This window comes from Macrotis lagotis, chromosome X (assembly GCF_037893015.1).
Source record: "Macrotis lagotis isolate mMagLag1 chromosome X, bilby.v1.9.chrom.fasta, whole genome shotgun sequence".
Lineage (NCBI taxonomy): Eukaryota > Metazoa > Chordata > Mammalia > Peramelemorphia > Peramelidae > Macrotis > Macrotis lagotis.
Genome location: NC_133666.1, coordinates 565462992 through 565486019, shown reverse-complemented (window position 1 = coordinate 565486019; position 23028 = coordinate 565462992). Strand labels below are relative to the sequence as shown.

Below are 23028 nucleotides of genomic sequence, written 5' to 3'. Positions count from 1 at the left end.
AGCATGGTCTAGCGCACAGAATACTGGTTTTGGAGTTTTGAGTGGACAACTTCATTTCTCAGCTTATTGCTTTTATAAAGTTGAGCATGTGGCATTCTCTCTCTGGATTTCAGTATCCTGATCTGTAAAGTGAAGATATTTGGTCTAAATCTAGGAATTTTTTCAGTTCCAAATCTATTCTATGGTATCGTGAATATCTATAAGGGAGACCTGAACTCTTTTTTTCCCCCCCATCATTTTGTTTCATTTCCATATCTTGATCTTGGTATAAATTCTCTGTTGGCCTGGTCCTTGGGTTGTAGTTGGGCGCTTCTTAGAGATTAGATTACCTTGCTTTCCCTTCCTAGTTAACTGTTTTAGAGAGAATTGATGAGATGGGACCAAGGGGGCATAGTATTTACATTTAGTATGATGTTTTTGTGACTTGATAGATCAAATCCAGTGATTGAGTAGAAACTGAGAATCAGTTAATCTCTCAATATTCCTAGGCAACTCTCTTAAGTCTGGTATGTTTCAGAGTAGGTGCTGACTTAGCATGGTATTTCCTCACCCATAGTTTCCACACTAGTGAAATCTCAGATCTGGTTCATTTTTTTAACAAATGAAGTTTTAGATTATGAAGATAGATATTTTTAATTAAGAAAGTTGTTTCATTGTCATTTCAGTCATGTCTGACTCTTCATGACTGATTGTTCCTATAAAACTTTATTTCGTCATTATAATACAGTGATATCCTATTGCATTCATATTCCATAATATATTTAGCCAATCTTCAGTAGGTCAGCTTCCCCTTAGTTACAGCTATTACATAGAGGTACTATAAATATTTTTGTACATTTGGTCATTTTTCTTTTTCTTTGTTTTCTAGTGATAACAAATGGATCAAAGTGTATGCACAATTTAGTGACTTTTTGGATGTGCTTCCAAATAGCTTTCCAGATTAACTTGATCAATTTCACAGCTTTTTCAAGAATACATTTAATGTACTGTTTACCAATAGCCCCTCCAATATTTTCTGTTTTCTTTTTTCCAATATTATGAGGGTGAGATGGAAATCACAAACTTTACTTAATTTGAATTTCTCTTTAATTATTAATCATTTGGACTCAGAGCACTCTTGGATTTGAACTTTCCAGTAGTCATGGTGCCAAAGCATTACTGAGTACTACAAGCATACACTGACAAAGGAACTGCTAAACTATTTCATTGCTTATTGATACATTGAATTTCTTCTTTTGATAATTATCAGTTCAAATTCTTTGATCATTTTTCTTGGAAAAATGATTCTTAATTTTCTAAGTTTGAATCAACTCCTTTTCTGTCTTTGATGGATAAGACCTTTAAATTTTTAGTTATAGATTTTTCCCCCTCCCTTTATTCCTTCACCACTGAGAAGGAAAACAGCATGTGAAAACTTGCAAGATATATTTCCATAGTAACTATATTGCAAAATACAGCAAAAAAAAGAGAAAATTATACTTCAGTTTGCAGTCAGAGTTCATCAGTTCCTCAGAGGTGTCTAGTATTTTTTCATCATTAGTTTTTTGGTATTAACTTGGATTATTATATTAATTGGGGAAGCCAAGTATTTAACAGTTGATCATTATAATACTGCTGCTGCTGTACATATTGATCTCCTAGTTCTTCTCACTTCATTCTGCATCAGTTCATATAAGTCTTGCAGTATTTTTCTGAAACCACTCCCTTTTTCATTTCTCAGTAGTACTCCTTCACAATTCTAAGTCACAACTTGTTCAGACAATTCCTGACTGATGAGCATCACCTAAATTCCAGTTCTTTATCACCACACAAAAGAACTGCTATGAATATTTTTGTATATAGAAGTCCTTTTCCCTTTTCTTGACCTCTTTGGGAGACAGACCTAGTACTGCTATTGCTGAATCAAAGGGTATGCATAGTTTTATAGTCCTTTAGACATAACTATATTTACCCTAAAATAAGACCTACCTGGAAAAGAAACCCTAACATGATTTTTCAGAATGTTTATAATATAAACCCTACCCCCAAAATAAGCCCTAATTAAGATCATCAGGTGATCACATTTAATACATCCATTGCAACAATGATGGACATATTGAATTATAAATAATCATATTGACATATAATTAATATTGACATTAATACTTAAATGATAATATAAATTAGTCAAGTATTTGTAAATACCCAAATGGGTGCCTTTGTTCAAGAGGTAAAAGCTTATGTGAACAGAGAACTCAGGATTATTGCCTGGTGACCAGTCAGAGTACAGATACAACACAATATTGAAATAACATTGTGTGCACTTGATAACTTTCTGGATGGGAAGAAATCTCATCTTTAATCATCACTAAGGTCAAGAAAGATAAGATTGAATGAGTTTCAGGCATTTATTTCTTGAAATGGAAAAAAATCTGGTCCACCCAAGCAGTTTTTATTTATTTATTTATTGTTATTTTTTTAAATTTTTATTTATATATATTATATAAATTTCTTTTTATTTAGTCTCTTTTTTGCTTTTTTTCCCCTGTGATCATGATTATTATCCAACCTTTTTTTTTTTTTTTTTTTTTTTTTGAGTTCAACTGAAGTATATTAGGGTCTGTTCCAGCCTTTTATTTTAAGTTTGGGAGTATTCTGTTTGAGGTATAGCTCTTATATACATTTTGTTGGGTTCTAGTTTCTAATCCTTTCATATTATGTATTAGCTCATCCCATTCACATTCATAGTTAAAATTACTATTTCCCTCCATCCTCTTTATCCTTCTTTCTCATTTTATACTGTCCCTCTTCAAAAGTCTATTTTTCTTTTGAACACTACCCTTAATCCATACTTCCTTTTATTATCCCTTGCCCCCCACCATGTTGTTTAACTCTTTTCCCCTCCTCTTTCCGTCTTAGATAAAATAGTTCTGTACTCAACTGAGTGTGTATTCTTCCTTATTTGAACCAATTTTGATGAGAATGTGGTTCAAGTATTGTCTGCCATTCCACATTGCACTTTAAAACCTCTTCCTTATATGCCTCTTTTGTATGGAAATGTTTTCGCCATTATTTCTCTCCATTCTCCCAGAATATACCTTTTTCTTATCCCTACTTTTTTTTTTGAGAACATCCCAATATCTGCGCTGTCTAGGTAGACTCCTCCTAACTGCCCTAATAATGATAAAGTTATTAGGTGCTACATATATCTTCTCATTTAGTGAATATAAACAATTTAGCCCTATAATTGTTCTTTGATGTTTACATTTATATACTCCGATCTTCTGTTTGAGTGACAGTTTTTTTTAAAAATTCAGCTATGGGAATGTTTGGAAGTCCTCTTGTTTCATTAAATGTCCATTTGTCCCTCAAAAGATTATGCATGTTTTTGCTGAGTAGGTAATTCTTGTTTGTGATCCTAGGACCTTTTTGCCCACGAGATTATCATATTCCAAGTTCTCCATTCCTTTAACATAGAAGCTGCTAAATCTTGATGATGTTAATTGTGGCTCCATAATATTTGAATCATTTCTTCCTGACTACTTGAAGTATTTTTATTTCCTCCTTGATATGGGAACTTTTGAATTTGACTGTAATATTTTTGGGAATTTTCATTTTGGTATGTATATCTTTCTAGAAGTGATTGATAAATTCTTTTAATTTTTATTTTATTTACCCCATATGTCTAAGATAACAGGATAATTTTCCCTTATAATTTCTTGAAATATGATGTCTTAGGTGTTTTTTGTTTTAATCATGGCTTTCAGGTAACCCAATAATTCTTAAATTAACTCTCAATCTATTTTCTGAGTCAGTTTTCCTCTGAGATATTTCACTTTTTCTCCTATTTTTTCATTCTTTTGACTTTGTTTAATTGCTTCTTGATATCTTATGGAATCATTAGCTTCCACTTGCAAAATTATAATTTATAAAGATTCATTTTCTTCAGTGACCTTTTGAAACTCCTTTTCCATTTGACCTAATCTGCTTTTAAAGGAATTCTTCAATGAATTTTTGTGTCTCTTTTGCCATTAGACTAATTATGTTTTTAAATTACTATTTTCTTAAGCATTTTGTACCTCTTCTGCCAGGTTGTTAATTCTCTTGTATCATTCTCATTTCTTTTCACCGTTTTCTTCACTTTCTTATCTCTTTAACTCTTAACTCTTTAACTTTTTGCTGGTTTTGGGTACAATTGGCATTTTTCTCAAGAATTTTGTGGCTATTTCACAGTATTGTCTTCTAAATTTATATTTTGGTCTTCCTATTGTAGTATTTTTTTTTTTAATGATCAAGTTATTTGTTGTTGTTAATTACTGATTTTCCCAGCTCTGTTTTCACTTTGTATTTTGTTTTAAATTTTGAGTTCTGCTTAACTGGATGTAGGACAGCACTATGCCAAATATTTAGGCTTTTTCATACTGCTGTTTTCAGAGCTAGTTCTGGAGGTCTGCAAGTTTTTGTTGTTTCCAAGGTAGTGTTTCCTGGAAGAGGTGTGATCATTGCTTTCTTTTCTTTCTTTTTTTTGGGGGGAGTGGTTTGCAAGGCAATGGGGTTAAGTGACTTGCCCAAGGTCACACAGCTAGATAGTGCCTGGAGCCAGATTTGAGCTCAGGTCCTCCTGATTCCAGGGTGGTATGTTATCTATTGCGCCAACTAGCCGACCTCCTCTATTCTTTCTTAAAGTTTATTCAACTCCCTTAATTGTCTCCAGGTTGAGAGCTGCTATATCACAGCTGGTTTTCCTGCCACACTCTTGTCCTGCACCCACTCCAGTGTCACTCCTCTCCTGCTGACCTCCTGAGTTATCTTAGGCTGTAAAAATGTCCCCCACTGACCTTTGATTGGCTTTGTTGTTCCAGAATTTGATTTGAGGAATTATTTTAGTTGTTTGGAGGGGAATGTTGGGAGACTTTAGCTGTGTGCTAGACTGTGCTTTTTATCATCTTGGATCTACTTTGACCCTCCTTTTATCTTATATTTAATTTTCTACTGACTTAAACAGAGGGTAAAACCACTGCTCTTGGTCATTGAGTAGTCTTACTAGAATGGAAGCTCATCTTAAGCATACTTAAAGTATCCTCTTTCGATTATCATAGCAGACAGGATTATAGGAATAATATGATTTTATATTATCTTTTTTTCTCCAAGATTTTGATTTTGTTATAGGTTATATTTTCAAAATTTTTCATTCTGCAAAACTTCTAGATAGTATTTAGTTTGGTGACATCTATTAAAAATCTTGTTCTTAAGTATTAAAGATTTAGTATTGTATCTATGTAGTTCTTATACTAAATGAGGGTGGCAGTTAAATATCTAGCAAGTCAATTGGGTTGATTTCAAAGAGGACAACTAGAACTATGGTTCTTTGGGGTATTTTTCAATGAATGACTAATTTTAACAGGTACTTAATATGACTGAGTCTAAATTTACAGTGCTGTTTACAGCATTTTAATTTTAGTTATTTTCTTTTCTCATGAGAATATGTGCTCTTTGAGAGCCAAGACTGGCTTGCTCATTTTGTATCCTCAGACTTAGGAAAATGCTTGGTATATATAAATGCTTAGTAAATAACATTTAAAAAACATTAAAAATAACATTAAAACCAATTGTGTAATGTAACTAGTATATTTTTAAGGACCTATTGTGTACCCCAAAACTTGTCATTCTGGGAGATACAAAACATGTCTCCCTGCCCTGGAGAAGTAGCATTTTAAGCCCTAGTTCTGATCTTTTGGAAAGTTAACGGTGTATTTATTTCTTGAAAATTTAAATGACCTTTTTAAGTGACGAATTTTCATGATCCTAAAGACTTGTTTTTCATTTATTTTCAGGGATGGTCGCATGCTGTTTGACTACCTGGCTGACAAACATGGTGTAAGTTTTAATTTTTAAAATATGTGGAAACTTAATTTAATATAGTATGTTTTATCTAATTTGAAATTCAGAATAACATTTCTAAGATCATTTGTAAAAAGAAATAATTTGCCTTTAGATCACAGAATTCATTTTGTTATAATAGAAATAGTTGTAAGGGGACAGTCAATAATATTTTTGCTTTATCTTCCACGTCAATGTTCATCACTCCAGGGGATTCAAAATTATACCATAAGAATAGTTGAAGGAACTAATTATTTAACATGGAAAAGAAAAGAAATTGGGAGAGAAGGAATGAATGAAAGAAGATATTGTTGCTGTTTTCAAATATGGATTGTCACATAAAACTGTAGTTTCTTAACCCTAGAAAGATTAATACATGGAAGACGGAAGGAGATTGACTTTTATATGGATGAACTTAAAAATTATAGAATATTGAGTTAGAAGATATTTCAGATACCATCTAGTTCATCCTATTCTAATCCAAGAATTTTTTTTCCTCTTGTATTCTGCTCCTGTTTAAGTTGTCCTGCTTCTATTTGAAGGCCTTTATTGGTGGTTGAAATCACTGCTTTTTAAGATAGTCTGTTTTTCTTTTAGAGATTTCTAATTCTGCAATAGTTTACCTTTTGGAGACCTTGAGTTCATTGACATTGGAGCTATCACATAGGAATTGGAGCTATCACATAGGAATTGGATGGCCACTGAGAAGCTGTAGAAAAGATTCATCCCCTTTTTAAGAGTACAGACTAGATGACTTCTAGGGTACTCTCTAATTCTGGGATTCTATGGTTTTTAATCAAAATTATATAGTTTGGGGCAACCTTTTTAATATCACATTTATGGTTTTAATGGGAAAATTGTGTCAGACCATGTAGGTTGCCAGGTATATGTTGTAGTTCCTTGTCAGTAATTTCCATAAAATAACATTTAAGTAAAAGTACGTGCTTTCATATAGTACTAATTTGCTATCTGTTGACTTGAAAGTATATCTTCAGATTTGGGTTTTCCTAAAGTAGAGGAATCTACATTAAGAACCAAAATTGTATTTTGATGAAATATGAGGGATAAGATTTAGGGAAGAATCTAGCCTTCAGTGAAAACTAATTGTTTTTTTTTTTAATGATTGGGTATAGAACTTAAGTAAATAGACGACATTAAGTCATTGAAATAGTACAATTTTTAATTTTTATTTTCAGTTTAGACAAGAATATTTAGATACACTCTACAGATATGCAAAATTCCAATATGAATGTGGCAACTATACAGGAGCAGCAGAATATCTCTACTTTTTTAGAGTGTTGGTAAGTACTCACCTTTCTTTGATCTCGTAATTATGTGACATAATGGTTACACTAGCTAGAAAGACTAAAGACAAGACATTGACACATATTGGCAGGCATCCCAATAACTTTCTAAGTTGCAGGAATACATTAGTATGGGGAGTTTCTTTACAGAGAATCTCTATCATTCAGATTTGGACACTTCCACCTCCAAAAAAAATTTGGTTAATGTTAAATGAATTCTGCCATTTAGGACAAGTTTATTCAGTTAAGACTTGAAAAGGCTTACAGAACAGTTTGTTTTATCTGTTAATTTATTTCTAATTTCTTTAAATGCGAAGAACTTTAAGATTTTGTTCCTTATTTTGTATACTTATTTTTTTTTGGTTATTGCTAAATTCATAATTGACAACATGTCAGATTTTATTATTTTAATTTAGTGTTTGCTTAGCAAATGGTCTTTTTGACTTGTACTAAAAACAGTTATTGGGGATTTTCTAGAATTTCTGCACTTCATTTCATTTTATTTTGTCTTAATATTTTTAAACAAATTTTATGGTTCTTTTTTTCTTTATTTAAGGCAATGGGGTTAAGTGACTTGCCCAAAGTAACACAGCCAGGTAAAATTATTACATGTCTGAGGTTGGATTTGAACTCAGGTCCTCCTGACTCTAGGGCCAGTATTCTATCCATTACACCACCTAGCTGCTCATCTATCCTAATATTTTAAATTTATTCTTCTACTTCATTGTCAGTTGTTTGAAGGTAGAACACGATCTGGTATTTTCTGAAGCATTGGACTATTTGCATCATTCTAGATAGAAAACTTTTGTTTGGGGCCTTTTTAGGTTTGGGTGAAATTCAGCTCTAACAGAGATTGCTGACCTCTGAATGCCAGTAGGGGAGATAATGGTGTGGAGTTAGCGCCATTTTGGCCTTGGTCAAGTAACTTAGTTCCATGCCAAATGTAAATTAAGGGTTTGAGTTAAGTCATCGCTGAAGTTCTTTCTAGCTTTGTGATCTATGAACATAATTTTTTTTTGCTTTGTATGAACATGATTGATTGCAATAAAAATCATTTGTCTTTTATATCATAGTTTGCTGTGATTTTTTTCTCATTACAATTAAATGTATTAGAATCACATTGTGCATTGTACATTTTAGTTATTAGAATATTACATAGTACAAAGGGAAAACCAAGACTATATGTATAGTTTGGCTTTCCTATATATTTAAATTTATGATAAATAATTATAGCTGGCATTTCTATGGGACTTAAGATTTTTAAAGTGATTTACAATCACATAGGTGCTATTATCCTCACCATTTTGCAGATAAGGAATACTGACTTAGGGTTGAGTACCTTTAATTTCCATAGCCAATGCTCCAACTACAAAACCAAGCTACCTTTATTTAAATACTCCAAATCTATGAATCTTTAATGGAGTGATGTAGAAATAGAACTGACCTTGGTAACAGGAAAATCCTGGATTCAAATCCTGTGTCTTACATATAATAATAGCTTTTTTGATCATACTACTCTAGGCAGATTTCTAAAACTTAAGTTACAGAGAACCAGTTTGATAAAGGGATTTTCCTCAATTGGGAGTACCCTGTATCAATAAAATTATAGCTCCATTTCATCTATTAATTCCTATCCCTACTTAATACTTTTAGGTAGTTCACTATTGCAAGGGGAATAAACTGAGAATGAAGTAGTTTTTCTTTTTTTTTAGGTTTGGGGGGGGTTAGTGTTTTGTTTTGTTTTTTTTTTTGCAAGGCGCAAACGGGGTTAAGTGGCTTGCCCAAGGCCGCACAGCTAGGCAATTATTAAGTGTCTGAGACTGGATTTGAACCCAGGTACTCCTGACTCCAGGGCCAGTGCTGAAGTAGTTTTTCTTTCTGGTTTTTGAGTTAGTATAAATTTTGCCTTCTGTAAATAAATATATTTCTAGCAGGTTCTTGTAAAGCTTTTGAATTTTTCTTAATCCAGAAATTGTGGAATATATTTCTTTATCCAACAAAACTGTCTTTCAGCTCTGGATTACTTGTGTTTCTAATTTTCTAATGACCTTTCTGTTATCTCAGAATTTTAACCCAGACTACCACAAAGGAAAGTATTTTTTATTTGCTAATGTTGTTTCTTATCCAAGAAGTTAATCTCTCCTAAGACAATTTTAAAATAAGCAAACAAATTGGCAGTGAGACTGAGAGTCAAAAGACATAGGATGAGCTGTTAAACTTATATATTTAAATTTTACTGTGTCATTTTATTATTTTTTTTTTAGGTTTTTTTGCAAGGCAAACAGGGTTAAGTGGCTTGCCTGAGGCCACACAGCTAAGTAATTATTAAGTGGTTGAGACTGGATTTGAACCCAGGTACTCCTGATTCCAGGGCCGGTGCTTTATCCACTGTGCCACCTAGCTTCCCTGCCATTTTATTTTTAAATAAAATAATCCCCTAGAAAAATAGTGTCTTCTACTTATTCCATTTGTAAATCCCCAGGCACTGGTAGATAACTTTTGTACTTCTATTGAAGGCAGTCTGAATTCATAATGCTTGCTTTCTCTCTTAATTTTTTTCCTCCCTTTCTCTTTCTCTTGTCTTCTTGCTTTCTTCCTCTTTTAGAAAATTAAATCTCCTTTACTTTGAATTTTGTGAAGAATATCAAATAGCATGATTAGTTTACTTTAAAAATGTAAACAGCCTAAATCAGGATTGTAAAATCAGAACTCTGATCTTACAAGTACAAGAAAAGAGCTAGTTATTCCTATCATTTGTTAATATTGAGAATGAATATTTGGTGTCCTCTTAGTGTTTTAGCACAGTAAATTCATTGTTGCTAGTCAGAAAGGGAATGTGCCATTTTGCTAACTCATGGAAACTTTAGGTAATTGTTGGAGAAGTTAGATATTGAAACTGTTCTAGTATATCCATCTCTGAAAGCAGGATGGTCTGAGGAGCCCACTCTAATGATAGGGAGCTAAGCCAGAGTAGAACATTGATTGAAACTTTGTAAGGAAAAAAAAGTTACCATGGTTCACTGACAAACTTTTATACTAGTATTATGAGCATTTCTAGTTTTAATAATGTAATTTCTAGAATAACCTGAAAACTATTGCTACAGTAGTAGTACTTAACTGGGTTTGGGTTCTTTATATTTTCCTCTCAATTTGAAAGTAATTCTTACTCAGTTTAAAAATAGAAAAGAACACCTGCCTTCTGTTTAAATAATCTAATGCTGTGTTGCAACTCCCAAGTATACTGGTATCCCAGCATGAAATTTAATCATCATGATTAGAGTTTCAGTTAGTATGCTTTGAGTTTGTATGCAGCAATTTAGGAATGTAAGTTTTCACCATATTAGAAATAACTGACAAAAGCTAGTGATAAAAAAATTTATTTTTACTCTTTCAGAGGAATGAAAAATAGAATTTGAAGCCATTGTGTTTGCTTAAAAATTGCCCTTTTCTTAAAAAACTGGCTTAAGTTTGAAAATGTAAGCTTTTGGTGGTGGTGTTTCAATTATTATAGAAGCTAGGCACAAAACTGTGTGTGTGTGTAAAATTTTGGTTGGATGGTTGGTAAAGATTCTTTTGAATTGATAGGGAAACATAAGCTATGAAAGAACTATTGTAACTAAACCAAGATTAGAATTTGACACCTTAATTGACCTTGTGTGTTTGTGGTGTATAAATTAAAGCTCTGTGACCCTAGAATTACCCTTATTTGAAAAAGAATTAGTGAATGACTGTTTAGTTGAGTAAATTCAAGAACTCTTTGTGTAGTCTATAACTTGCCATTTTATGAGAAATGTCTTAATTCAAATGAGGCATTAATAAACTTTGTCTTTGAATAAAGTTGCTGATTCAGTTCATAACTTGTATAAAAACCTGCCCCTTATTAATTAATAGTCACCTTTACTCTGGCTTTTCATTAACAGATCCCTGTAATATTTACTTTATTACAATTGTCTATCATTCTTTTGTCAGAAATGCAATTTTAGCATCAGGAATTTTGAGTGAAATATAGCCACCTTGTGCATAATTCACAAGTTTCTGTTAGTGAAACTCAATGATTATAGAACAAATTTCTCTTTCTCTTAAAGCCAGTACATACTTTACAATTAATAGTCTCTTCTGGAAGATCATTAATGCTTCCAAAAAGTACAAAGGCTAAATTATCTTGTCAGTGTAATATTTTAACTGCTAACTAAATTATCTATAATTTTAACATCTGCGAAATTTATGCTATCCAGAACATTTGGATTGGTTTCTTTTGTCAAAGACAGACTTCACTATTGAAAATGGTTGAGAAAAGTTAGAAAAGGCAATATGTTTATATATGGCTAAAAGTTTGAGGAATCAGTTCTGCAGTGGAAATGGGGGGGTGCTATATGAGAATTTTGAGTATATGAAGCTCTTTGCCTAATATATTCTGGGAAAAGGCATAAGGAAAAAATGACAGTGGTTCTTACAGCAGGTCAAAATGTTTCCTGAGCATTTGGTCTTTGCAGGGAACCATTTTTCTAAATGAATGTGTCTTTTCCTGAGTCTTTGTGGATCTAATATTTTAAAAATCATTATTTATGACTTTGCTGGGGTGAAGGATATGGGAGATATAGTACAGTGGAAAGAATACTGGATTCTGAATCAGAAGATTTGAGTTTGCTTTTTATTAGTAACTTTCATTTTCTTCTCTCTAACATGAAGAATTTGAATAAGATTATGTTCTAGGTTCTTTCAAGCTCTAAACCTGAACAACAGAAAATGAATAGTGACCTAACTTATTTACTTATTTATTTTTACTATCCCTTGTCAGAAACTGACTTCAGATGAACAAATTATCAGTGCCAAAAAAGAGGAAGAAAAATAACTTCGGGTTTTGGAAGTTTTTCAAACCTCTAAAACATTTCCTTAATGTGCACTAAACAGCATGGTCACCTCTTTTACATTGCTTCATTGACTTGTTAGAAATGTTGTTTGGGGGTGGTGGTTTTAATGTGGATTCACAAGAGTTAATCTCCCACATCCACAATATAGTATAGTATTTAGTCTCGGGTTTCCCTCTATCCCCTTCAGATCCACTTACTTTTTGAATTTTTAGGTACTTCAGGAAACAAACGTTTGACAATTAGTTGATCTTTAATATTACTAAAGGCTTTTCCAGTAGTTTTACTTACATTAAATACTGTGAAGTTTTTCATAAATTTTTTTTGCTACCTTTTTATATCATCTTCATTTCAAAATATATTCCCATTCCTATCCCTAAGGAAAAAAAATCCTCTTTAAAAAAAGCAGAAAAAGCAGTTCACTAAAACCAGTGCAACAAATGAGACCAATATTCCATAGCTTTTTTTTTTAAGGTTTGTGCAAGGCCGATGGGGTTAAGTAGCTTGCCCAAGGCCACACAGCTAGGTAATTTAGTGTCTGAGGTAGGATTTGAACTCAGATCCTCCTGACTCCAGGGCTGGTGCTCTACATCTAGCCGCCCTTGCCAATACTTTAAAGCACTTCTTTTGTATTTTAATCTAGATTTAAGTATTAAAAATCTATGTTTTTAGTAAATCAAGTTATAAAAATTTTTTAAAGAGATTAAAATATGATCTTATTTAATGACTAAAATACCCACAAGTTTCAGTGAAATCAACAACTTTTTTTTTCTGAATATAAGGTTATATGGTTATATAAAAATTATCTGGCACTTTGTAAACTGCTTTATTGTGAATATATAAATGTCTTTAATTGCCTTAAAGGTCCCCTCCACTGATAGAAATGCTTTGAGTTCATTGTGGGGAAAACTTGCAGCTGAAATTTTAATGCAAAATTGGGATGCAGCCATGGAAGACCTCACAAGATTGAAAGAGACCATAGATAATAATGTGAGTAAATTTTTTGAAATACTACTTAATCTAAATTAATGCTTTTTCTGCCAGAATTTTCAGTTAGTGTGGTATGGAGAATTTCAGAATTTATACTTGAATGTCTTTAAGGATAGTAATACAATTTTTGCTTCCCCTCTACCCCTTGACAGGTTGTACATATTTCACATTATTCTGATAAAGAAACTACTGGGCAGTTGCTGTAATAGTGTTTGTTATAACAAATATGTATAGTGCAGAATGTTAACTAGTTAAACTAGCTTTTGGATTGAAATTCAGTTTTATAATACTGCTGTTGCACTTTATGTTGAGGTATTGAGAGACATACTTACAACATTAAATACTTATTGAGTGAGTGTATAGGAAAACCTATTTCAAGGAATACTTGGGTCTTATTTTGAAACTTTGCCTTTACAATTTTATCGCAAGGTAGTATAGCAGAACCTCTTTGACCACAGATTTTGAAACAATTGAAAATCATCCTGAATATTATATAGAATCTTACTGATTCCAATATGTCCCTCCATTTTTTAAAAAAAATTCAGTATCTTTTGGCTTTTTTTCCCTCCTAAAAATGAAGTGTGAAAACTTTTCCCCCACATATGTTCTTTCCTTTTTTCTGCTCAGTCTGTCAGTTCTCCACTCCAATCCCTTCAGCAGAGAACATGGCTGATTCATTGGTCTCTGTTTGTATTCTTCAACCACCCAAAAGGTCGAGACAACATTATTGATCTCTTTCTTTACCAGCCACAGTAAGTAATTTTAACTAATAGATTTGTTACTTTAATTTGTTTTAGTTTTTAAAAATTAATTTTATAAAAGATTGTTGTTGCTATATATTTTGTTATCCTGTTTCTTACATTTCCTCCTTTAAGTCTTTTTCCTCTTTCCCTTATTCCTTATGACAGAATTTTTTTATAGGAAAGAAATTCTAAAGTGCTAGAAAAATCAAATAGATACATTTTTTTAAAAAATGTGACATGTCTACACTCATGGACCCCACCCTCACAAAGGACTTAAGCAAAGGTCTCCTCAAAACTTTCTTAGCAACCCAGTTTGTAGTTTATATTTTCACAATTTCAATTACGATTGTTTCCTGATTGTTCTTATTTCCTTTTAGATTGTTGTAATCATTGAGGGGGGTGTGTATTTGTGTGTATATACATAATGTACATATATACATATATGTAGTTATCCTGGCTATGCTTATTTAACTTTGCCTTGGTTTATTTTAACTTTTTCTGTATTTTTCAAGTCATCATTTCACATCCGGTACAGTGCATCTATTAATGAAGGCACAAAACTTCCTTAATTTAGGTACTTTTAAAATACTTCAATATGTTTTTCATATTCTGTAATTCCTTAAGTAAAAGCATATTGTAAGGAAGTTCCCCTGAGTTCTTAGGCTCTCTCAGAACTCTTAACTTTATGAATTCTTTGCTCAAAAGGCCCACAGCTCCATAGTTGAATCCTAAGTCAATTTACCTGTGAAGCCAAGTTAACCAAAACTGTTTCACTTTGCATTTTTTAGGAGGTTTACAACAACCTTGGTTGATAGTATAAAAATATGAAGTTTTGCTCAAGCCAGTCTGCTAGCATCCTGGCCCAAAATCATGCATTCATCATGTTAAAACATTTCTCACAACCTGATAACATTTCATCACGTTTATGTTCCACAGTTTGTTTAGCCATTCCCCAATCTTTGGACATTTAATTTTTTAATAGTTCTTGGATACCGTGAAAAGTTCTGCTATGCATAATTTTATGTCTATGAGCCTTTTTTTTATCAAGTTTTGATCACTGTTTCTCATGTGACAAGAAATGTTTGCGACCTTTTCAAATTAAGACTAAAACTCTTAAAATGTACTTTGAAGAATTTAATAAAATATAATACGTTTTTTTATGTGTTTTGAGCTCACCTTAACCCTTAGTCTAAAATGCACAAAAGCTATTATAAGAACTAAATATCATCCTTCCATTTAACCCAAGTTGGCATCAGCATTTTAGGATTAGATTTGTTTTTTTTTTTTTTTGATCTATTGGGCAATTAAAAGCCCTCTCTAAATTATTTTATATAAATTTCATTTGTATTTGTGTAGTCCATTATTAAAACCTAATTGCTGGTCATCTTTCTCCCTGTTTTAATTTTGGAATTCAGGTTGCTGTTTCATTTTTATTCTAGGCATGAGGTTCTTAACCTTTTTTTTAAAAAATCATAGATTCCTTTGGCAATCTGGTCAAGTCTGTAGACCCTTACAACATGTTAGGATACAGAAAGAACCATTCTGTTGAAGATGATTTTGGGGGCAGTTGGGTGTTGCGCAATGCATAGAGTACCATTTCCACTCTTGATCTTCAAATTATTCTTCCTACCTATCTTTATATTATTCACCATTTAGGAGAATATATCTTCTGTTTCCTGTTGCCATACTTGGCATGAGATACTATACTTTGCCAAGTATGGTACCATATAACGTTGAGAATTAAAAAAACTTGGCTATGTTAGAATCTTGTGGGAAGCAAATTAACACATTTGATATTCATAGGGTCTGAAGTTTAATGAAAAGTTATTTTAAAATTTTAGTTATAAATTTTAATCACTGGCAAGAACATAAGCTATATTTTTCTTCGTTTTACTTTGATTTGCAAGGATAGCTAAGTTTTTTGGCTATAAAAACAAAAATGAAATTGTTCACTTTCATGAAGACTATATTCTATTGGAATGTCCTATAGCATATAATAACTTAAAATAGCCAACCCACACTACTTGAAATGATAATTGAATAATCTAAGTACATGTATAAATTTCAAAGTTTGATAAAAATGATGAATTGCAGATTTTTCAAAAATTTTATAAGAATATATACATTTGCAGTGCAATTACAAAATGGTAGACTTTGGAGGACATTCTGACAGTATGAAACAAGTTGGAAAATATGGAAAAATATATTTGATGCAGTAATTCCATTAAGTATATGTCATAGATCTCTGTTAGAATTTTTTTCCAAAACAGCATCATCTTTAAAAGATGTTTATTGATATTTCATCTTAACATTAACCCTTTACTATTAATCCTCCAGATCTTGTCTCTTCACAAACAAAAATAAGAAACTCCATAGTTAGACCATGTGTGATGATATATATACAGTGTTATGTCTCCCACACATCTCAGAAATAGAGCCATTTCATTGTCTCGCATCAAGGAATTTTCTTTGGTTTTTCTTTTTGTTTTTTTTTATCACTAGCTCCTTGCAGTATCTGGCACACAGCTTAACAAGTGCTTGTTGTGATGCCCAATAAATAATTGTTCATCAGTTGATCTTCACAATATCACTGTGAAATAGATGGCTGGTATTATCCCCATTTTATAGATGAAGAAATGGAAGCTCAGAGATTTTGTATCTTGCCAAGATATGTAACAACATATAAGTATATCATCTCAATTAAGATCATATAACATCATGGAAGGTAATGTTATACTTCTTTCTACCTCGATCAGGGTAGAATGTTGCAGGACTTGCACTAGTGACTTTTATTTTGTTCTTTCTTTTCTATTCGTGTTATTTCATGAGTGCTATAAATCATTAGATAGGAAGTTGCTTCCCAACTGAAAATAGATGTGTTGATTTGACATTTGTAATAATTTGTAAGAAGGAAGTTAGTTCATTGTTTAGTCATTCTCAGTCAAGTTTGAGTCTTATGATCCCATTTGAGCTTTTCTTGACATTTCCTTCTCCAGCTCATTTTACAAATGAGGAAACTGAGGTTAAACAGTTAAGTGACTTGCCCAGGGTCACACACAGCTAGTAAGTGTCTGAAGACAAATCTTCATGACTCTGGGCCCAACATTTTACCTATTTTGCCACCTAGCTGCCTAAATTAGTTCACTGAACTCTATTAAATGATAGGTAGCAGTTTATTAATAATTGTGAATATTGAACCAAAAGTATATTGTGACTTATGGCAGGGATGAAAAACAATAACAAATTCATGTTTTAGGATTTTGCTTCTAAAATATATGTTTAGAATGTCTCCTTCCAAATTATTTATGGTAAGATGGGATTTATAATTTTTTTTCTTGCAAGGCAATGGGGTTAAGTGGCTTGCCCAAGGCCACACAGCTAGGTAATTATTAAGTGTCTGAGGCCAGATTTGAACTCAGGTATTCCTGCCTGGCTCCAGGGCTGGTGCTCCATCCACTGTGCCACCTAGCCATCCCAAGATGGATTTGTACTTGAAAGATTTAAGCAGATATGTCATAAGAGTTTCACTTTTAAAATTTTATAGATTTTTTTTTTTAGGCTTTATCCTTCACTTCTTTTGAATAGGATCCTCATATTCAAAATGAATGCATTAGATAGAATTTTTAATTTAACAAATTGATGAGTCTTTATTCCTTTTTTGTTCAGCCTTGCACTGTTTTTCAGATTTTAGAGTATTGTAGCATTTACTGCCAAAGAATGGTGTAGCATCTAAATCTCTTAAATGTTATAAAATATAGTATCATACCTACAAAGTGGTAGAAGACAAAAGCAGAACTCTAGGGAAATATCTATAAAAGTAATATAACTTGCTTTGGAAAAATATCAGTCAGAAATGATCCAGAAATCAACTATTTAAATTTCTTCCTACTATAAAACTGATATTTTGCCTCATTCATCAAACATTTCAGCTTGTGCCATTTAGTTTTCACCTCCATTTTTTTCTTATTAGACTTCACTCTCTAATTTTATAATAGAAATAATTATGAAAACTAAGATTTTGTTTATGATTTCCTTGCAAATTTTTACTGTAATTGTATCTATTCTACAACACAGAATACTTATATTATGTGTTCAAATATGTTGAAATTAGCAATACCTGTAATTCAGTAAACATTTGGCTTCTAATTGATGGCAGAGATTTAATGGAGAAAGTGTTAAATCTCTTTTGTTTTAATTTTTAATAGCACAACACTATAATTTGACATAATCGAGTGAGGTGATAATTTTGTAATTTTAGAATAAAACCAAAAGAAAGATCAGTTTCACATGTTTTTGAAATGATATATAGAATGCCAATGCAGTTTTAAGTGGGTTACATCATTTATTAACATTCTTGTTACAATTTATTCTCCATCTGAAATAGAAGTGATTTATGCATGTGGACTCTTTTGAGTCTCTAAATGTAAAATAATGATCAAGGTGGAGTTATAAGGTACTTATACAACTAACAATTAGAGGAGATACCATGTCACCAAATGCCATAATGAAAGAGAATACTTTAGTAGCACAATGTCATGGTTCCTCTTTTGCTATGCCAATGGAAGAAAAAAACTCAGATTTTAGTTAACAGATACAGTTTTACTTCTCTCCCCCCCGCCCCATATTGTGCATGAATTACAACACAATTATAAAGGATCATGTGAAATTCAAGTGGACAGTATTTGGTGTTAGAGAAAATTATCTAAACTTCTTTGTTTGATTTTAAACCCCTTCTACAGTATTCTCCTAATATCAAGGAATAGTGAAGTATCCTGACAAATGTCTTAGGTTTTAAATATTAATTCTGCTACTTCCTACTTACATTCTCTTGAACAAGTCAATTAACTCCCTTTGATCTTAATCTTGTTTTTCTCATTTGCAAAATGTGTTGTGCTACATTGCTTCTAAGATCCTTTCCATTTCTAAACCTAGCATCCTATAATCTTCTTTATCACATTGTGCTTTTTTCAACTAAAGTCCTTTTAAAAGTGATATGAATTGCTTCAGAAGATAGTGGATTTCCTATGAATGACTGCTTGAATAAAAGGAAAATCATTTATCAAGTGCTTACTATGTAGCAAGCACTATGTTTAGTGATGGGGACAGAGGCACAAAATGATGTGTCTGCCCTCAAGGCATTTATAGGGAAAGACAGTACATGTACCATAATGACTGGAGGAGGAAGTTATTATCTGGGGAGTCTCAAAGATGTAAAGTGGAAATAGGTTAGTCACTTGACATTAGTTCTCATCAATAGGGAGGGTGTGTGTGTGAGAGAGAAATTGCTGTATGAGTTTGAGTTTATTAGACATAAAACAAAGATTGAAGAGCTAAATGACTTTTGAAGGATTGAACAATAGCAGAGAGCAAAAGAGAGAAGTAGCAGGGTCAAGTGGAAGTTGTATGGTCCCCAAAGAGTTATGAGATACTTATGAGCCCAGTAGTTTAGCAACTGCCTGACATGGTTTCTCTAGTAGATCCAAAAGAGGGTATAAAGGGAAGTAATGGAAAGGAATGTTGGAGCCAAATTACAAAGCATTTAAAGTACTAAGCAGAGCAGTTTATATTTGATCCTATTAAGTATTAATAAGTTATAGGTGTACTGCAAGATTTTGTGACAAATCCAATTAGAAATAGCCCTAAGTTAGAATCTCTAGGTCCCTTTGTATGTTGACATCACTTTCTTTTGTTTGTTTTTTTTTGCAAGGCAATGGGGTTAAATGACTTGCCTAAGGGCACATAGCCAGGTAATTATTAAGTGTCTGAGGCTGGATTTGAACTCAGGTCCTCCTCACTCCAGGGCTGGTGAGCTATCCACTGCACCATCTAGCTGCCCCTACACTACTTGCCTTCCTGAGATAAAGGCTAGAAGAGAAAACAGAATTTGAGTGTTGGAAGGACTCTCAATAGGCCACAGAGGTGAAATTTCAGTCACTCATAGTAAAACACCAAAATTCTAAATTTCATCTTGTACTTTGCTTTGAATTGACGAACCTATTAAATTGCAGTGACTTTCAATGCTTTATATGCTTACCTCTGAAACTTAGGTTTAATGCTCTAGTTTAAGTAGCTATCTTTAAATTACCATTCTTTAAATAAAATTATAGTTACTCAAATAGAGTAAAATTTGGAAGGACAGTCTTTTTTATTTAGAATTATTTTTCACTAGAAGCTGTTATTCAGGGGCGGCTAGGTGGCATAGTGGATAAAGCACCAGCCCTGGAGTCAGGAGTTACCTGGGTTCAAATCCGGTCTCAGACACTTAATAATTACCTAGCTTTGTGGCCTTGGACAAGCCACTTAACCCCATTTGCCTTGCAAAAACCTAAAAAAAAAGCTGTTATTCATTATTGAATTCTAAATTTCTTTATTAGATATCTTAATGCAATTCAAACTATGTGTCCACACATTCTCCGCTATTTGACTACTGCGGTCATAACAAACAAAGATGTACGAAAACGAAGACAGGTATTAAAAGACGTAGTCAAAGTTATTCAGCAGGTAAGAACAGTTCTCTTTTGAGTTTTTTTTTTTAATGCTTCTATAACTTTTGTAAAGGGGCTTGGACAGTGGATATAGAACTATTGAAAATCAGTCAGTAAATTGAATTCCTGTTATATGCCAAGACCTGAACTAATATATTTTAAAGTGAGACAGTAGCTGTCCTGAAGATTATATTTTACTGGGATGATTTCATCATGTTCACAAGTAAATGAATACAAAATAGATTTGAAAAGGATACTTAGCAGCAAGAGTCAAGACAGGGTTCTTGAAGTAAATAATACTTTTTATGAGCTTTGAAAAGACTTGTGAAGGCGCAGAAAAAGAAGTGAGGAGTGAAAGCATTCTAGGTATGATGAAAAGCCTGGAAAAAGGAGTGGAGTTGGTAGATAGAATTTCAAGAATAGGGAACTGAACAAAAGCCAGTTTGTCTAAAACATAGAATGACTGAGAGGAATTAGTGTTTATTCAATCTGCAAAGATTAGTTGGAACCAGATTATGAAGACAGACAGCTTCTTGGGCAGAGGAAAAATATATAGTCAAACCTATTCTTTGGCAATAATTGTTTGACCACAACTACTATGTGGAGAATGAATTGGAGAGGCTAGGTACAAGAAGATCAATCAAAAGATTATAATGGTAACTGAGAAGTGATGAGGTGGTTGTTGTGAGTTGTAAGTTAAGAGGATGGAATTGATGATGTAGTGCTGCTCCCTTCAGAAAAAGGAGTAAAAACTAGTAGATGTAAGTTTTTTGTAAGATTGAATTCTCCTTGGACATGAGTTAATTTGAAATGTCTGTGAAACAGACTGAAACTGTGAAATAGTTCAAAAGGCTGTTTAAAATGCTTGAGTGAAGTTCAGTTAGATGTGTAGGTTTTGATAGCATGTGAATAAAGAATAAATTAATTTGAATCCATGGGAGCTGATGACATAATCAAGAGAGAAGACTTAGTATAGACCCTGGGGTATATCCTGTAGAGGCATATAATGAGATGACTGGTTTAAGAAGGGTTATAATAGGTTACGATTTTGTAAAACACTGAGATGAATCCTACAACTACATTGAAAACTGCAACAGATCAAGATCTTGAAAACCCAGAGAGGAGAAACTATACAGGAAGAGCTGGTCAGCAATGTCATTCACAGCTGAAAAAATCAAGGAGGATTGAGGGTTGAACTAAGGCTATTAGAATTAGGCATAAAGGGAATAATTGGAGATCTTTGCAGTTTCTGTTGAATCTTGAGGATAGGCGTCAGATTACAAGGGAGTAAATTAGTGAAAAGAAGACTAGAATAAAAGAAGAAAGGATCGACAGCTTTCTCTAAGAGTTGGTTATAAAAAGGAAATATCAGATATAGGAAATAGGAAAAATGAAGGCTTATTTTAGGAATGAGGGGAATAATAGACAAATCTGTGGTTAGTAATGAAGACCTTGGATAAATTTGATCAGAATGAGTGATGGGAGAAAACAAGGGATGTTAAGTATTATGTTGATGTTTTTAAATTGATCTGGTATTCCTTTTACTTATTTTTACAGGAGTCCTACACATATAAAGATCCTATAACAGAGTTTGTTGAATGCTTGTATGTCAACTTTGATTTTGATGGTGCTCAGAAAAAGTTAAGAGAATGTGAATCGGTAGGTTTAAACTTATAACGTGTAAGTTGCTCTTAGTCCATACTGAATATTTTCAGTGATGTTTTATAGTTTTCTTTAATTATGATCATAGAACTATTTTGATTTACAAATTGCCACTTATTAAAGAAAACTGTCAAAACCAGCGATCCATGTCCTGTGTTCTGAAAGCAAACTGTTATAAGGGAAAGAGTACTACAATGGAGACTCAAGGATCTGGACTCAAATCCTGCCTTGGCCACTACCTTTGTAACATCATTTATTGTCCTGTATCTCCATTTCCTCACCTGAAGGTATTGGACCTCTTAGATGCCTTCCAACTTATGTCTTTGATTCTTAGTCAAATTGGATTTGGAAATATGAAGAACACTTGCTGAAGCAAGAATGGACCAGGGTTATTAGATTATAATTTCTAAAGATGGGGTTATCTCTAAAGATTCAGACCCAGAAGGAACTTAGAGATTTTCTATTCACCTATGGTTAATGGCATAACCAAAATTCAAACCTAAGACCCATGGATCCATATATATTTTACTAGCCATATATTAGTTTTTTCCTGTCTACTAAAAATGTACTTGTATTCATGCCAATAGTTTGTTATCAGCAATTTTTTAAATCCATAGATAAATCCATGAATCCAAAAAAAGCAAATTTTAAATTTATAAAAAAACTAAATGTAACTATTGTTAAATATTGCTTACATATTAATAGATGATTTTGGCGAGCCTGATTGAATTTAATACAAAGTTTACTTTTCTGCAGAAAGGAGTCTTAAGTAGATTTTTATCCCACAATGCACAGCTTTACACTGAATTCTTTAATCTCCCTAAGTTGAATGTGATGAGAGAGAAATCACATCCTTAAGGAGGAAAAATAAAGTATTGTGCCTGGTTGTTGCACTAATGGAATGAGCAAGTCCATCAAGGTTGGTCATGTTGCTGCTAGGGTGCACAATGTTCCTCTGGTTCTGCTGGACTTAGCCCTCTAAATTTTGTCTAGAGTCATAATTTGTTTGCTTTTGGAGTTTGGAGGGGAAGGAGTTTCTGGGAAATGCTGCCTTCATGCCACCATCTTGTCTCCGCCCCCTTCTTTTCCATTTTTTAACAGTACTACCAAGCTATAA

The 23028-nt window shown here is 32.7% G+C and overlaps 1 protein-coding gene across 1 annotated transcript in view; it reads left to right on the top strand.

Annotated features, from left to right (window-relative positions):
- Positions 1-23028, top strand: part of EIF3E (eukaryotic translation initiation factor 3 subunit E) — a 46316-nt gene that overhangs the window by 8899 nt on the left and 14389 nt on the right. The window contains exons 4-9 of the mRNA XM_074201114.1: positions 5814-5856; positions 7056-7160; positions 12896-13021; positions 13649-13773; positions 20139-20265; positions 21807-21908. Of these exons, the coding sequence (XP_074057215.1) occupies positions 5814-5856; positions 7056-7160; positions 12896-13021; positions 13649-13773; positions 20139-20265; positions 21807-21908 (628 nt within the window). The remainder of the gene's footprint in view (positions 1-5813; positions 5857-7055; positions 7161-12895; positions 13022-13648; positions 13774-20138; positions 20266-21806; positions 21909-23028) is intronic.